An 18,262-nucleotide genomic window follows, 5' to 3' on the forward strand; every position below is an offset into this window, starting at 1 on the left:
TCCCATCCAGAGTGCCAAGTCAGCAAACCAAAACTTTGATCATTTTTTGTCTCTGTAAAAGCTCTGGGATCAAAAACTCAGTATATTCACAGATGGCCAAGAAGCACATGAAAAGCTGCTCAACATCACTAATTATTAGAGAAATGCAAATCAAAACTACAATGAGGCACCACCTCACACCAGTCAGAATGGCCATCATTAAAAAGTCTACAAATAACAAATGCTGGAAAGGGTGTGGAAAACCGGAACCCTCCTACACTGTTGGTGGGAATGGAAGTTGGTGCAGCCACTATGGAAATCAGTATGGAGGCTCCTCAGAAAACTAAAAATTACCATGTGATCCAGCAATCCCACTCCTGGGCATATATCCAGAGAAAACTATAATCCAAAAAGATACATGCACCCCTATGTTCATAGCAGCACTATTCACAATAGCCAAAACATGGAAAAACCTAAATGTCCATTGACAGATGAATGGATAGAGAAGATGTGGTACATATATACAATGGAATATTACTTAGCCATAAAAAGAATGAAATAATGCCATTTGTAGTAACATGGATGTAACTAGAGATTATCATACTAAGTGAAGTAAGTCAGAAAGAGAAAGACAAATACCATAAGATGTCACTTACATATGGAATCTAAAATATGACACAAATGTCATATTTCTGCTATCTATGAAGCAGAAACAGACTTACAGACATAGAGAACAGATTTGTGGTTGCCAAGGGGGGCTGGTGGGGGAGGGATGGACTGGGAGTTTGGGGTTAGTAGATGCAAACTACTACACATAGAACGGATGGACAACAAGGTCCTACTGTAAAGCACAGGGAACTACATTAAATGTCCTGGGATAAACCATAACAGAAAACAATACAAAAAAGATTGTATATATATGTATAACTGAGTCACTTTGCTGTATAGCAGAATTAACACAACATTGTAAATCAACTATACTTCAATTAAAAAAAAAACACGCAGTATATCCAGTTACCCAGTCCCCAAATGGCCAAGCCAGCTCTGGGCTCTATACTTCTTTCCTTGTTCATTCTCACCCTAAACAAGGTTAACTGTGTGGCTCCAGCCAATCAGATATTTTCTCTTTTTCTCTCCCTTGTTCTTTATTCCTTGTGCTATAAAAGCTCCCTGCCTTCCGGCCCACTTGGCACTTCCTGAAAGGAGACCATCCACTTCATGAAGTGTTATATAAAGTGCATATCACCTAAATTGTCTTCATGGTTTTTAACAGTTCCCTCATTATGAGGAGGCTCTACTTTGAAGAAAAGCATTGTTAGTAAGTAAATACAAAATATAAACTTTTTTGGTAACATACGTGACTTTCTTCATTATTTTAAGTGACTTTTCATATTCAAACTATATTCATGTGAGTTTAAAAAAATAAAATACTTTTTGAGTATGAAAAGAGAAAACCAAGAATTGGGGGAGTATAATTAACTGAATAGAGAGCATCTAATTAATTATAACCCACAAGCAATATATTTTCTTCTTCATAGCCCTCTCATCACACACACACACACACACACACACACACATAGAAACAAAAGACAATCATAGCAGGGTTTTAATTTTTATATATAATTATGATGTGAAGATTATTCCCTGTGATGTATTTTTTAAAATGTGTGTATGTATTTAATTTTAGTATACATAAATTCTTTGAAAGATAGTATAACATATCTATATAACTGTACAAACACAAACATAGCAGCATTTGCAAACAGCTAAAAATGGAAGAGATTATCTTTCCAGACCCTTATTTTACAGATGAGAAAACACGCCTAAGAAAGTTAAGGTCTGAGCCAAACTCAAATTTTTGAACATGTACGCCAATGCCTTTTTCTAAGCAAAGGTCACTGGTAACAACAATATGTGTTTGACCTCAGATATTTGTAGACACTTCACATTCTAAGCAGCTTAACTTCTCTCCTGATTTACAGAATAATGATCCTAACACAATAACTTAATAAAACAGCATGGATTCCTCAGAGAATGGAGGAATATTGATCATTTGTGTATTAATTAAGTTTAGCAATATACTATATCTTTGATTGAAAGGAAATGTAAAGTTTAAATGCCATAAATTAAAGACTGAGGCGCCAATATTAAAGACTATGGAGACTGTGGATATCATAATGAGCCAAGGAGTAAAATTCTCTCCTAGCTCTCTGAGCATTGAGGTGCCTTAGTTATTAGTTGGTGTGCCATGAGATCTACTTGGATCACCTTTACCTGTTCCTGCTCCCACCCCCTAGCTTCTATGTGTTTTGCATTTAAAGGCTTGTACCTACCATCTACTTTAGACACCTAAACTTGGGCAACTGGAGCCACAGTGGAGAACCAGATGTGCCTATGACTTTTTCCTGAATACCACATGTATATGTCCATTCAGGCCTGTGGTCAATGACTGACTGGAGCCTGAGTATGGAAGCTCAGCTTCTTTGTCTCCATACGATGAACTCTGAGACGTATTTAGACTCCAGAGCTCCCCTGCTCACTCTGAGTTTGATTTGCATCTTCCTTCATAGTCCTGCCTCCCCATTGTCTTACCAGTTCTCCTGGGAGGGTTCTTCATTAATCACTTACACACGAATTCCCATCTCAGGGTCTGCCTTTGGGCAACTTGATGTAGGACAGCTACCAAAGCTATTTAGGATCTATCCATCCATCCATCCATCCATCCATCCATCCATCTTTATCTATATTTGCTACCTCGCTCTCTCTCTTACCTCCATCTATGTACTTCCACCCCTCATCCCATTCTAACCCAACAGGTAACACGTAAAACAGCATATTTCCATTCCATATTCTGTATGTTAATATAACCACACAAAAATATACACAGATGGGGGAATATTTGTGTTCCCAAAATAGGAGCATTTGTACATGTACTGCTTTGTATTTTGCTTTTCCTACTGAACTATATTTAGATTCCTAATAAAGAAATTAGCACTTTTAACTAAGAGTTCTATTGTAGGTTTCCCTAGTTATAAGCTTTATAAAAATAATTCTTGGGAGGAGAAACTGTATTATAGATATAGATAGATATATAAAAGGTACAGCAAGAATCTGAAGTCATAGTTGGGAAAAGTTTTAATGTTGTCAGTCATTTTATGCTTTCTCTCAGAGGTTTGATATTCTAACATCTTGATTGATTGCCTACACATTATGTATTTATGTATGAAGATATCATAATTTTTATTTAGTTTGTACATAATTCCCATGCTATTGTGCTCTGATTCTATATTGAACTATATAATATGCCAAATATTTCCCTAATGCTTTCTTAAATGATATTTAATACTGACTTCATACACTCTTCATCTTCAGGTCTGTTCAGAATTAATCTTTATAACCCACTAGAAGAGTTGATATCTTTATTTCCATTTTACAAATGTGAAGTCTGAGACATAGGGAGATTAATAGACTTTTTCCTGACCACAAGCATAATGAGAGTCAGAGTCAGTACATGAATTAGGAATCCTTTGCTTCCAACTCCATGTTTAATCCATTAGCACTGGATCACTGCCATTTTCTTACAAAATAAACTCCTTCGTAACATTATTTATTCTATCATTCAAACATGGATATTATGTCAATGACCATCTTTCAGAATATGATTAATTTATAAAGTTTTGATTGGATTAATGTGGTTCTCTTTTTATGGAATCGGTGTAGTTTTTCTTTAATTGGAAATATTGCAAGTTATTTTCATCTTCAAACATATGAAGTAAAAATGACAATAGAATAAGAGTGATTTTCTGCATATGAAATATAACCTTTATAAAACACAGAGATATTTTTTATTCTGAAAAGTTGCTTAAAAATATGTGTGCATTGCTTTTTAAATACTCTGAATTTTTGAGTACATGAAGATATATTTAAACGAGTGGATGGAAAATACGTATATTTCTGTGACAGGATGCTACGGGTTGTAACATTTGAAAGAACAGCCCAACAGGATTTCTGAGCACATGCTGGCTAGACCAATGTGCAGAATCTATAAGCCAATTAAACTGAGTCAATTCCTCCTTTCTTAGACTACGGATTTATCCATGTCAGTTAATAATAATGACAGTTTTCATTGACTACATAATTCTGAAATTACTAGATACAGTCATGCAACTGAGTTACTTCTCCCCTTTTCAAAATTACATTTGCTCAGAATTAGCAGAATAGAAAAATAAAGACTTCTATTTCTCTTCTTGCCCTATGTTTCTCCATAGGAAACCTAAATTTATTTGTGATGTTCCTTTGCTTCTTGTAAGTTACAGAAACATAAGTTCTTTCTTATTTTAATATACCACTGGGAATTACATATAGTTTTTACATTATAATTTTTTAAATGTAATGCTCACTTTATCAATATTCCAGGGTAGTATCAGTCCAATGGGACATATTATCAGAATTGACAATATGTTCTGCTATAATATCTATAGGACAATATCATAATAGTGAGGGATGGAGGGAAAAGCATAAAGAAAGAATGTATATGAATACCATAAAACTGAGTAAGTATATAATTTGGGAAAATATAGTAACTGAGAACAATTTTAAATGACAGAAATGGAAATTAACATTAAAAGTTGATTTATTAACCATATTTATCTTGCTAACTTATAAAATAAATCAGCTGACCTGAATGTAAAGAAAAATTTTAATTCATCAGCTATTTCCATTTAAACCTTAAATCATACTTTCCAAATTTTAGCAGACTGTAACTTTAAACTCATTAGCAAAGGATATGGCCTACATGAAATTGCTTTAGATTATGGTAATTCCATTTTACTATTTCTTCCCAAGTGAGTTTTAGAAACAATGTTATGTCAATTAAACTGTAAGTTGAAGGAGTTACAACTTTCTATTGTAAAACTCCCTAGAGTAAGTGAGGGTAGAGATGAACATCTTGTGTCTTCTACTTTAATCTGACATAAAACAAGACAAATTAATTAAGAAATTATAAGCACAATAGTATATTGGAGAGTATTCAAAGACATAGTAGGTATGAAGTTAGGCCGAAAAAGAATAGCTTTTAAAGTAAAATAATATTGTATAACAACATGTTTAGTATATACATATATGCATATATATGTATATGTAGATTTTTAGGAAGCTCCAAATAAGACCTACTTTCTCATAGTACTTGATCTCGTAGTCCAGTATGGGTCCATTGGAAAAAGCAGGTGCTTGCCATGATATGGCAATGCTATTTTGGGATGCCCAGTCCTTCCTTACCATACCTATCAGGGAAGGTGCTGAAAGGAAAGAAAATAACTGAGAATTAATTGGCAGGAATCATTCTCCATAATCCTTTCTTTAATATTTTGTCTTCTAAGGAAAACACAATTCCTGTTGAAGAGGACATTAGTTACTGATGTCAGAGTAATATGATAGGATCTCCTTTATTCAATCCAAATAAAATATTAAAATATATTTAGAAACATTATTAAGGAACATAGGAAAGACTCAGATAGTCCACGAATAAGGACCAGAACTCATCATCTCTGGTTTTGTTAGAGGACAACAATTTTTCTTAAACTGGCTTTGGTTTGGGGCTACAACTTGAAGTACAATAGACTTGACTTCTATATTTAATCAAATCTAAGTCTGCTATAGAAAATTCTCTGCAATTACAAGATCATTTATAGACTTTCCTTCAAGACTTGGTACTTTATAAAGTCTTAGTACTTTATAGAAGTTTATATCACAAACTTCGTAACTACAGTGAATTTTTGCTTATCAATGTGAGGATTATTTCTTTTGCATGGTTTCTATGACATTTGAATAAAACCGAAATATTTAATTTCTGAAGTTCATTTTCACAATCATGTCTATCTTCTTTTTCTATATAACATTGTTTTAACAATCTAATCCTAACCTAAAGTAATCTTGTGTTAAACTTCAAAATTTGCCTAGAATGTATATACTGCAGGTTCTTTTATCTAACAAAATACTTCTCATTTTTAAATATTCTAATTACTTATAAAAGGAGTTTTTTACATAGAAGTTAAAACTCACTCTTAAAAATACAAATTAAATATACTGAGATACCATTTCTCATCTATTAGATTGGTAAAAAATCCAAAAATTTGACACCAGGCTCTGGGCTAGGCTATGGGGAAAAGCACTTTAATACATTGTTGGTGTAAAGGCAAAATGGCACAATCCTTATAAAGGGAAATTTAAGGCAAATTATATATTCATTTATGCTTTGGTTTTTGGGACTCTATCTGAAAGAAACACTGCAGAAATACAAAGTGACATATTTATAAGACTACTCACTGAGATTTATTTGTAAAGATTGGAAACAATTTAAATGCCCATCAATAAGGGACTGATTGAAAAAACTACACTACATCCACCAGAGAATTATGAAATTGTAAAAAGGAATTGAGACGATATATAAATACTAGAATGGAGTTATTTCAGGATATATTTTTAAGTGAAGAAAGTGAGATGGAGAAAAATGTATAAAAAACAATGTAAGGATAAACCTAGAATAAAAACGAATAATAATGGTTACCCTTAGAGGGTGGGAGGCAAAAGGATGGACACTACAGGGTGAGAAGCAAAACATCTCTGAATATATCTTCCCCTGAAGAGTTACTTTGGAACCCTGTAAATATTTTAAATAATTAAAAAACAAATTAACGTTTAAAAGAGCAATCTCAAAAAATCAGTAGAAAGAAACCTGTGTATTGAGTTGAAAGTATAGCCTTCAAGAGGAACTACTTAAAATGACATTAAAACACGGTAACTTAACTTACATACCAATAGAACATATTTTAAGTACTAAAAAAACTGCAAAAAATATTGAACTGTTTTTAGTAATGATATTGTTAGTGGTACTACTGGTATTGTAATTCTGAATATGTGTGTGTGTGTGTGTGTGTGTGTGTGTGTGTATTGAGGGATAAATCAAATGAGTAATTTTGTTGGTGTTATTGAGAACTAGGATTTTTTTCCTATGGGAAAAAAGGAGATACAGATGCCAGACCAATGAAGGTAAGTAAAAACCCTATACCAGTAAACTCGAATTAGAAGTTTCATTATGAACTCATGATATCTTTCCAGTTCATTTTCAGAAATCCATTCAAATGTACCAATTGCAGTTGAAAATAGGATTTGAAAAAATTGATTCTCTATGATCAAGATGAAAATTCTTTAAATTTATAAGAAAGACTCAAGTATTAAATGTGGTAATTTACTTCCCAATGTTGCCTTTGTATCTTAAGGATAAACTATTCAGTATTTTCTTAAATTTGTGAGAATGACAAGTTTGGTTCTCCTAAGGAATTAAGTACTTTAGAAAGCATATTTAAAACTCTTTCCAGCTGTTCAGTGACAGCACTATTGCTGGATTAAGATATATTCTTAAAATGAGTGATAATTATAGAAATTTATAAGAAACAGAAGTTTGTGCCATGAGCTAAAATAGAAATGGGTAATATGATAAATAAGAAAGTGTTCTGATAATTCACTATTTAAATTGAGTCATATTCACTGCTAATAAATTACCATTAATAAATTTATCCCTGTTGAAAAATGCATTAATGTTCTTGAATTATAGTATAATAATGTATTAAATGGTGCTTTATGGAAAAATTGTAACTTTAAAGTGAATAAAACAAATTAGAATTTGATTAAAGTATATCAGTTTCTTACAATTTTTGAAAATGTCCTTTTCATGTATACAATCTTATAGCTTATTTTTCAGTTTAATGTACAATATCACAAAGCAATATTACCAGTGTATTACTTTTTGCCTCATAATTATTTAGCACTCAAGGTCAAATGATATAATCCTTGCAAAACTTATAAGAAATTCAGTTAGGTTAAAATGGTTAAAATCTAGGTACTATCTTTTCTATTTCCATTTCTCCAATGGTAAATTAATTGTACAGACACATCACCTAAATTATATGAATCCTCTTCTATACTTTTATAAAAGAGAAATAAAGAATCTATTCCCTAACTACATAGATTCTTCACTTACACATGGACTTCAGGGTCTAAGATCTATGAAAATCCTAAAATTTCTTCACTTTTGCACATTCCTTTCATATGTAAACATCCACGTTTTACATAGTTGTTAAATATACTTAATTCTAGATAATTCTATTTTAAACCATATATTCTTATCCCTATTCCATACTTTAATATAGTTTCTATAATTTTTACTTCAATGGCTAAAATATTCAATTATACTGATACTTTATCAAGTCACTCCTCTAATGTTGGGTGTTGAAGTTTCCAATATTGTCCTGTTAGAGTTCTGACGTTTTATGCACAAATTTTTGTGCATAAATTTTGATTTTGTTAAATTATTTTATAGAGAAAATTGCTTTATATAATTTGGATTTTGTGTCATACTATTATTACCATATTGCTTTTGAAAAAAGCTGTATCAATATACACTAAGCACGCATTTTAAACTCTTAATGAGTTTGAAAGCAGAGGATGTGGGAAACAATTAATAGGTCAATAAAACCCAAATGCTGCATTTTATATTTTCACAGAAGAAAAACACTATACAGAATTTCATTTTAAAATAAGGTTTCAATGCATGAAACCTAAAGCATTTGTTTTGAATATATTTAATGAATTTGTCTTAATAATTCAAGTTTACATAGCATCTGAATTTGGCATATTGTGAAAACACTGTAGTGCCAACTGATATAAAGCAGAAAATACGTTTATTCCTCCACATGAGAAAAACTGATTTTAGGACACAAAAGGGCAACTAATTGATCTTTACTTCTGATTCTAAAAAGTCAGAGAAGGAGAGAAATAGTCAGGGAAATAATATCTTCTGGAGTTTGTCAGATCAGAGGCTAACTGAAAGACCTGAAGACTCAAGCAATGTTTCCTGAGTAAGAATTATGTGTTCAGTATAGCCTTCAGCAGAACTGTATTCCTGATATACATCTTTTCTTAAACTTTCAAAAATCTTAGCTTTGACCTTCAGCATAAATGATTGTTGAACAGATTACCACATTCTTGAAAATGCTTTTAACACAAACCTTTTTGATTACTACATTTTCTGAATCTCAAATAGTCTACCAAAAACTGTGTAACAAAAATTGAAAATAAAAGTACGAAGTGGACTTAGTTAGCAAAAGAGATCTTATTCACACTCAGAAAAGCTTTGTTTTCTTATGCTTACATGGAGATATCCGAAGAAACAGTGAATTGTTCTAGTTAGTTAATTATTTTGCTCCTAATTAAGAGTTAATCAATTTTTATTAAACGTTTACTTTATACCATGTATGTTATCTTATTTCATTCTCATAAATCTATGGGAAGGAGACTGTCTCCACTTTAAAGATGAGGACACTGAGGTTCAGAGAAGTGAGCAATTGTTTAATGACAAGATGTGAAGGCCAATTTTGACATTAACTCAAAAAAATGTCAAGGTTATTTCTTGAAAATTTAAAATATCAAACACTAAAACTACAGTTCAAAATCACACTGTGGATTATCACAAATATGTCTTATTTTGAGCACGTAATCAAGACTTATGCCATGGGTCATGAGATGATGTGTTTTCCTAAAGATCTATCAAATGTTGCTAATTCTCAGTCATCTACTAAGCATAGTGGGCATATGAAGGTTTATAAATCGGGATAGCCTGTGTGCATGAGTGTGTGTGTGTTTAGATGAGAAACAGAGAAATTGGGGGAAGGGGAGAGAGAGAGCGAGCGAGTGCACACTCTTATGCACATGTGTTTGTGACAATGAAAATCTTAAGTAACAGAATCGTAATATTAGAACAGACCTTACAAGCCATTTAATACATTTCTTTTCAGCAATGCAGAAAACCCTTCAATGCACCGCTGATAGCTGAGTATCCACTTCTTAATTCAGCAGTTGCACTAAAGTGTATACTTCTTCACAAAGCTATCCATTCTATTTTTTTTAACATCTTTATTGGAGTATAATTGCTTTACAATGGTGTGTTAGTTTCTGCTTTATAACAAAGTGAATCAGCTATACATATATCCCCATATATCCTCCCTCTTGCAACTCCCTTCCACCCTCCCTAACCCAACCCTCTAGATGGTCACAGAGCACAAAGCTGATCTCCCTGTTCTATGCGGCTGCTTCCAACAGCTATCTATTTTACATTTGGTAGTGTATATATGTCCATGCCACTCTCTCACTTCGTCCCAACTTATCCTTCCCCCTCCCTGTGTCCTCAAGTCCATTCTCTACGTCTGCATCTTTCATCTTTATTCCTATCCTGCCCCTACGTTCTTCAGAACGACTTTTTTTTCTTTTTTTTAGATTCCATATATATGTGTTAGCATATAGTATATCTCTTTCTGGCTTACTTCACTCTGTATGCCAGACTCTAGGTCCATCCACTGCTCTACAAATAACTCAATTTCGTTTCTTTCTATTGCTGAGTAATATTCCACTGTGTATGTGTGCCACATCTTTATCCATTCATTTGTTGATGGACACTGAGGCTGCTTCCACGTCCTGGCTATTGTAAACAGAGCTGCAATGAACATTGGGGTACATGACTCTTTTTGAATTATGGTTTTCTCAGGGTATATGCCCAGCAGTGGGATTGCTCGGTCATATGGCAGTTCTATTTTTAGTTTTTTAAGGAACCTCCATACTGTTCTCCATAGTGGCTGTATCAATTTACATTCCCACCAACAGTGCAGGTGGGTTCCCTTTTCTCCACACCCCGTCCAGCATTTATTGTTTGTAGATTTTTAATAAAGGCCATTGTGACTGGTGTGAGGTGATACCTCACTGTAGTTTTGATTTGCATTACTCTAATGATCAGTGATGTTGAGCATCCTTTCATGTGTTTGTTGGCAATCTGTATATCTTCTTTGGAGAAATGTCTATTTAGGTCTTCTGCCCATTTTTAGATTGGGTTGCTTGTTTCTTTGATATTGAGCTGCATGAGCTCGTTGTAAATTTTGGAGATTAATCCTTTGTCAGTTGCTTCATTTGCAAATATTTTCTCCCATTCTGAGGGTTGTCTTTTGGTCTTGTTTATGGTTTCCTTTGCTGTGCAAAACCTTTGAAGTTTCATTAGATCCCATTTGTTTATTTTTGTTTTTATTTCCATTTCTCTAGGAGGTGGGTCAAAAAGGATCTTGCTGTGATTTATGTCATAGAGTGTTCTGCCTATGTTTTCCTCTAAGAGTTTGATAGTGTCTGGCCTTACATTTAGGTCTTTAATACATTTTGAGTTTATTTTTGTGTATGGTGTTTGGGAGTGTTCTAATTTCATTCTTTTACATGTAGCTGTCCAGTTTTCCCAGCACCACTTATTGAAGAGGCTGTCTTTTCTCCACTGTATATTCTTGCCTCCTTTATCAAAAATAAAGTGACCATGTGTGTGTGGGTTTATCTCTGGACTTTCTATCCTGTTCAAATGATCTATATTTCTGTTTTTGTGACAGTACCATACTGTCTTGATTACTGTAGCTCTGTAGTATAGTCTGAAATGAGGGAGCCTGATCCCTCCAACTCCATTTTTCTTTCTCAAGATTGCTTTGGCTATTTGGGGTCTTCTGTGTTTTCATACTAATTGTGAAATTTTTTGTTCTAGTTCTGTGAAAAATGCCAGTAGTAGTTAGATAGTGATTGCATTGAATCTGTAGATTGCTTTGGGTAGTAGAGTCATGTTCACAGTGTTGACACTTCCAATCCAAGAACATGGTATATCTCTCCATCTGTTTTATCATCTTTAATTTCTTTCATCAGTGTCTTATAGTTTTCTGCATACAGGTCTTTTGCCTCCTCAGGTAGGTTTATTCCTAGTTATTTTATTCTTTTTGTTGCAGTGGTAAATGGAAGTGTTTCCTTAATTTCTCTTTCAGATTTTTCACCATTACTGTATAGGAATGCCAGAGATTTCTGTGCATTAATTTTGTATCCTGCTACTTTACCAAATTCATTGATTAGCTCTAGTAGTTTTCCGGTAGCATATTTAGGATTCTCTATGTATACTATCATGTCATCTGCAAACAGTGACAGCTTTACTTCTTCTTTTCTGATTTGGATTCCTTTTATTACTTTTTCTTCTGTGATTGCTGTGGCTAAAACTTCCAAAATTATGTTGAATAATAGTGGTGAGAGTGGACAGCCTTGTCTTGTTCCTGATCTTAGAGGAAATGGTTTCAGTTTTTCACCATTGAGAATGACGTTGGCTGTGGATTTGTCATGTATGGCCTTCATTATGTTGAGGTAAGTTCCCTCTATGCCTACTTTCTGCAGGGTTTTTATCATAAATGGGTGCTGAATTTTGTTGAAAGCTTTTTCTGCATCTATTGAGATGATCGTATGGTTTTTCTCCTTCAATTTGTTAATATGGTGTATCACATTGATTGATTTGCATATATTGAGGAATCCTTGCATTCCTGGAAAAAACCCCACTTGATCATGGTCTATGGTCCTTTTAATGTGCTGTTGGATTCTGTTTGCTAGTATTTTGCTGAGGATTTTTGCATCTATGTTCATCAGTGATATTGGCCTGTCATTTTCTTTCTTTGTGACATCTTTGCCTGGTTTTGGTATCAGAGTGATGGTGGCCTCGTAGAACGAGTTTGGGAGTGTTCCTCCCTCTGCTATATTTTGGAAGAGTTTGAGAAGGATAGGAGTTAGCTCTTCTCTAAATGTTTGATAGAATTCGCCTGTGAAGCCATCTGGTCCTGGGATTTTGTTTGCTGGAAGATTTTTAATCACAGTCTCAATTTCAGTGCTTGTTATTGTTCTGTTTATATTTTCTATTTCTTCCTGGTTCAGTCTCAGAAGCTTGTGCATTTCTAAGAATTTGTCCATTTCTTCCAGGTTGTCCATTTTATTGGCATATAGCTGCTTGTAGTAATCTCTCATGATCCTTTGTATTTCTGCAGTGTCAGTTGTCACTTCTCCTTTTTCATTTCTAATTCTATTGATCTGAATCTTCTCCCTTTTTTTCTTGATGAGTCTGGCTAATGGTTTATCAATTTGTTTATCTTCTCAGAGAACGAGCTTTTAGTTTTATTGATCTTTGCTATTGTTTCCTTCATTTCCTTTTCATTTATTTCTGATTTGATACTTATGATATCTTTCCTTCTGCTAACTTTGGGGATTTTTGTTCTTCTTTTTCTAATTGCTTTAGGTGTAAGGTTAGGTTTTTTATTTGAGTTCTTCATTGTTTCTTGATGTAGGATTCTATTGGTGTAACCTTCCCTCTTAGAACTGCTTTTGCTGTATCCCATAGGTTTTGCGTCATCGTGTTTCTATTGTCATTTGTTTCTAGGTGTTTTTTAATTTCCTCTTTGATTTCTTCAGTGATCTCTTGGTTATTTAGTAGTGTAGTGTTTATACTCCATGTGGTTGTATTTTTTACAGCTTTTTTCCTGTAATTGATATCTAGTCTCATAGTGGTCAGAAAAGATACTTGAAACAATTTCAATTTTCTTAAATTTACCAAGGCTTGACTTGTGACCCAACATATGATCTATCGTGGAGAATGTTCCATGAGCACTTGAGAAGAAAGTGTATTCTGTTGTTTTTGGATGGAATGTCCTATAAATATTAAGTCCATCTTGTTTAATGTATCATTTAAAGCTTGTGTTCCGTTATTTATTTTCATTTTGGATGATCTGTCCATTGGTGAAAGTGGGGTGTTGAAATCCCCTACTATGATTGTGTTACTGTCGATTTCCCCTTTTATGGCTGTTAGTATTTGTCTTATGTATTGAGGTGCTCCTTTGTTGGGTGCATAAATATTTACAATTGTTATATCTTCTCGATCCCTGTATCATTATGTAGTGTCCTTCTTTGTCTCTTGTAATAGTCTTTATTTTAAAGTCTATTTTGTCTGATATAAGAATTGCTACTCCAGCTTTCTTTTGATTTCCATTTGCATGGAATATCTTTTTGCATCCCCTCACTTTCAGTCTGTATGTGTCCCAAGGTCTGAAGTGGGTCTCTTGTAGACAGCATATATATGGGCCTTGTTTTTTCTATCTATTCAGTCAGTCTATGTCTTTTGTTTGGAGCATTAAATCCATTTACATTTAAGGTACCTATTGATATGTATGTTCCTATTACCATTTTCTTAATTATTCTGGGTTTGTTACTGTAAGTCTTTTGCTCCTCTTGTGTTTACTGCCTAGAGAAGTTCCTTTAGCATTTGTTGTAAAGCTGGTTTGGCGGTGCTGAATTCTCTTCCTTTGCTTGTCTTTAAAGGTTTAAATTCTCCATCAAACCTTAATGAGATCCTTGCTGGGTAGGGTAATCTTGGTTGTAGGTTGTAGGTTTTTCCCTTTCATCACAGGCCACTCCCTTCTGGCCTGCAGTGTCCACTTAAAAATCAGCTGATAACCTTATGGGGATTCCTTTTTGTGTAATTTTTTTGTTTTTCCTTTGCTGCTTTTAATATATTTTCTTAGTATTTAATTTTTGATAGTTTGATTAATATGTGTCTTGGTGTGTTTCTCCTTGGATTTATCCTGTATGTGGCTCCTCTGTGCTTCCTGGACTTGAATGACTATTTCCTTTCCCATATTAGGGAAGTTTTCAACTATAATCTCTTCAAATATTTTCTCAGTCCCTTTCTTTTTCTCTTCTTCTTCTGGGACCCCTATAATTTGAACATTGGTGCATTTAATATTGCCCCAGAGGTCTCTGAGACTGTCCTCAAGCCTTTTCATTCTTTTTTATTTATTCTGCTCTGTGGTAGTTATTTCCACTATTTTATCTTCCAGGTCACTTATACTTTCTTCTGGCTCAGTTATTCTGCTATTGATTCCTTCTAGAGAATTTTAAATTTCATTTATTGTGTTGTTAATCATTGTTTGTTTGCTCTTTAGGTCTTCTAGGTCCTTGTTAAACCTTTCTTGTATTTTCTCCATTCTATTTCCAAGATTTTGGATCATCTTTACTATCATTTCTCTGAATTCTTTTTCAGGTAGTCTGCCTATTTCCTCTTCATTTGTTTGGTCTGGTGGGTTTTTACCTTGCTCCTTCACCTGCTCTGTGTTTCTCTGTCTTCTCATTTTGCTTCACTTACTGTGTTTGGTGTCTCCTTTTCACAGGTTCACAGTTTCCGTTGTTTTTGGTGTCTGCCCCCAGTGGCTAAGGTTGGTTCAGTGGGTTGTATAGGCTTCCTGGTGGAGGGGACTGGTGCCTGTGTTCTGGTGGATGAGGCTGGATCTTGTCTTTCTGTTGGGCAGGACCATGTCCAATGGTGTTGCCTCTCTGCTCATGGGTGGGGTTGCACACCTGTCTTGCTAGTTGTTTGGCATAGGGTGTCCTGCACTGTAGCTTGCTGATCATTTGAGTGGAGCTGGGTCTTAGCATTGAGATCGAGATCTCTGGGAGAGCTTTTGCCATTTGATATTACGTGGAGCTGGGAGGTCTCTGGTGGACCAATGTCCTGAACTTGGCTCTACCACCTTAGAGTCACAGGCGTGACACCCAGCTGGAGCATGAAGACCCTGTTAGCCACATGGCTCAAAAGAAAAGGAGAAAAAAAAGAAATAAATAAAATAAAATAAAAGTTATTAAAATAAAAAAATATTAAAAATTAAAAAGTAATAAGAAAAGGAAAGAAAAATAAAGAAGAGAGCAGCCAAAGCAAAAAACAAATCCACCAATGATGACAAATGCTAAAAACTATACTACAAAAAAAGACAAGAAAAAGAAACGGCCAGACAGAACCCTGGGACAAATGGCAAAAACAAAGCTACACAGACAAAATCACACAAAGAAACATAACATACACACTCACAAAAAGAGAAAAAGGAAAAAATGAAAATCTTTGGGAAGTCTAAGGTCTTCTGGCAATGTTCAGTAGGTGTTCTGTAGGAGTTGTTCCACATGTAGTTGTATTTCTGACGTATTTGTGGGGAGGAAGGTGATATCTATGTCTTACTCCTCCGCCATCTTGAATGTCTGTCTCTCTGGCACCTGCTGTATCCTCCTCACATGGCTGAAGGCCCTGTATCTTCCTTCCCCTACTTGGGGAGGTTGCTCGCCCATTCTCTTTTGAAAACCTTTAACTGATAAAAAGTTCTCATATGGAGTCATTGTTTTCTTCCAATAACTTCCACCTAGTCCTACTGCTGACCTTTAGTATAAATAGAATTAACTCTTCCACTTTGCTTATCTATCAACCTTTCTTCTTCTTTTCTTCTTTCTCTTCTTCCTATCCCTCTTCCTTCCTTTATTCTTTCTTCATGTCATTCCTTAGTGCTTTTCTGTGTCTCTTTGCTTTATCCTCTCCTTTCTTTTCTTCCCTGTGCTTCTTTCTAGAAAGATGTGTATGTGTGATTTAAAGGAATTATAATCAACATGATGAAATGTGAATTAAGAACAATTATATAATAAATAAATAATATAGACCAGAAAGTACAACTCAGAGCAGACTTTTAAGACTACATGATTTTCCCCTTTTCTTTGCTAATGAACCAATGGGTATAACTGCAGAGCAAGAACATGTAATAGTGTTTCTTCTGTGTATGCGCAGAAGAGAAACACACTATACTCAATACAGTAATTTTACTTGTGAAATGTTGTAAATGTGATATTTATCATGTGAATTGACATTTTTTGAAACCTGATAACATGCTTCCAAATATTTCTGATCTATATCTTGTTTTGGAAATGTTTATTAAATATACTGTGCTTTAGATAGCATAATATATTCCAATGATATCTGCTCATGATGTGTTTTTTCCTGTAATCAGAGTTTAATGGTAATATATACTGTTATCTACTTTCCCTGTGTGGTTAAAACCTGATTATGTGTTTGAGATATACATGTGATACTTACATACAGCAGAATTGGTGCTTTCTTTCTAGTTTCTGTCTCTTTTCTAGACCTGAGTATAACATTGTGATATGTTCAACCATATGACACCTGTGATAGGATGAATTATGGCCTCCAAATTATTTCCACATTGTAATCCCCAGAACATGTGAATGTTCTTCTCTGGTAAAGGGACTTTGCAGTTTTGATTAAATTAAGGGTTTTGAGATGAGATTATCCTGGATTATCCAGGTAGGCCCAATATAATCACAAGTATACTCATAAAAGGGAGGTAGGAGGAGACATCTACATAAGAGAAGGCTGTGAACCAAGGAATGCAGAAGCTGGAAGAGGGAAGGAATGGATCCTTCCTGGATCCATGCTATAAAATGCAGTTTCTTTGACATGTAAGGGGGAAAAATGTCCTCAGATTAGACCAGTTTGAGATTCTGTTGACCTTATTATTACCTGTCAAGTTTCAGTAAAACGGCGATATATGTTGTGCCAGTATTTTCTAGGAATTTAACATATACTATCCACCAAAATCTCAGAAAGTTGGCATGGCCCTAGAGAAAAATCAATAATTTGTCCCTTTTCATCTTAACTTCACACAATCTCCCTATTCATAATATTATATTAAAATAAAAAATACTGGTTTTTAGTAATTCTTCTAGGTAAAAGTACTATTATTTGAACTGTAAAATTATATAAATTATATATAAAAATTATATAAATAGATTTAAAATATAATATCTTAGTTATATTTGAAAATGGTTTGTAACTTCTGGGCCTCAGTTGCTTCATCAAAAATTCTGAATCATGTTCCAGGTATAGGAAAAAATGAACCAACTAAATATTATCAAAAAAGAGAAAAAATTATATTAAAATGACCAGGAAAGTCATCTATAAGTAAATGACTAAAATCATTTTAACACATATTGTGGAAAGGAAGCAGCTAAGTGATAAAGCCTGCAAAAATATAAATTCTAAAATAATGTAATGAATAAAGTTTTACATACAAATTTTATTGCTGTACTTAAAAAAAATTCAGACTCTTAAAAGAAATCCATACAGTAGATTTCAATCAAGCTGTTTAAAACATGATGTAGACATACAGGCATGGGGAAATAAGTATAATATTTAAAGTGACAAAACAATATGCAAAATGGCATGCATGCCATGATTCAAAACATTTTAAAAATAGCAAATGCCCCCAAACTGTATAACTAAATTGTGTATCTATTTTATAACTAAATTGTGTATCTATCAAGACCATTTTGGAAGATTTGGAATGGATCATGAAGGAGATAATGACCAGTTCCTCTCCAAATCTTAATTCAGCAGCATTAAAAAAGGTCATTCAGGGCTTCCCTGGTGGCGCAGTGGTTGAGAGTCCGCCTGCCGATGCAGGGGACACGGGTTCATGCCCCGGTCTGGGCAGATCCCACATGCCGCAGAGCGGCTGGGCCC

The 18,262-nt window shown here is 34.1% G+C and overlaps 1 protein-coding gene across 1 annotated transcript in view; it reads right to left on the reverse strand.

The window, feature by feature from the left end:
* Positions 1-18,262, reverse strand: part of EPHA6 (EPH receptor A6) — an 868,762-nt gene that overhangs the window by 357,344 nt on the left and 493,156 nt on the right. The window contains exon 6 of the mRNA XM_019922241.2: positions 5,152-5,276. Within this exon, the coding sequence (XP_019777800.1) occupies positions 5,152-5,276 (125 nt within the window). The remainder of the gene's footprint in view (positions 1-5,151; positions 5,277-18,262) is intronic.

The sequence above is a fragment of the Tursiops truncatus genome, chromosome 4 (assembly GCF_011762595.2).
Source record: "Tursiops truncatus isolate mTurTru1 chromosome 4, mTurTru1.mat.Y, whole genome shotgun sequence".
Taxonomy (NCBI): Eukaryota; Metazoa; Chordata; class Mammalia; order Artiodactyla; family Delphinidae; genus Tursiops; species Tursiops truncatus.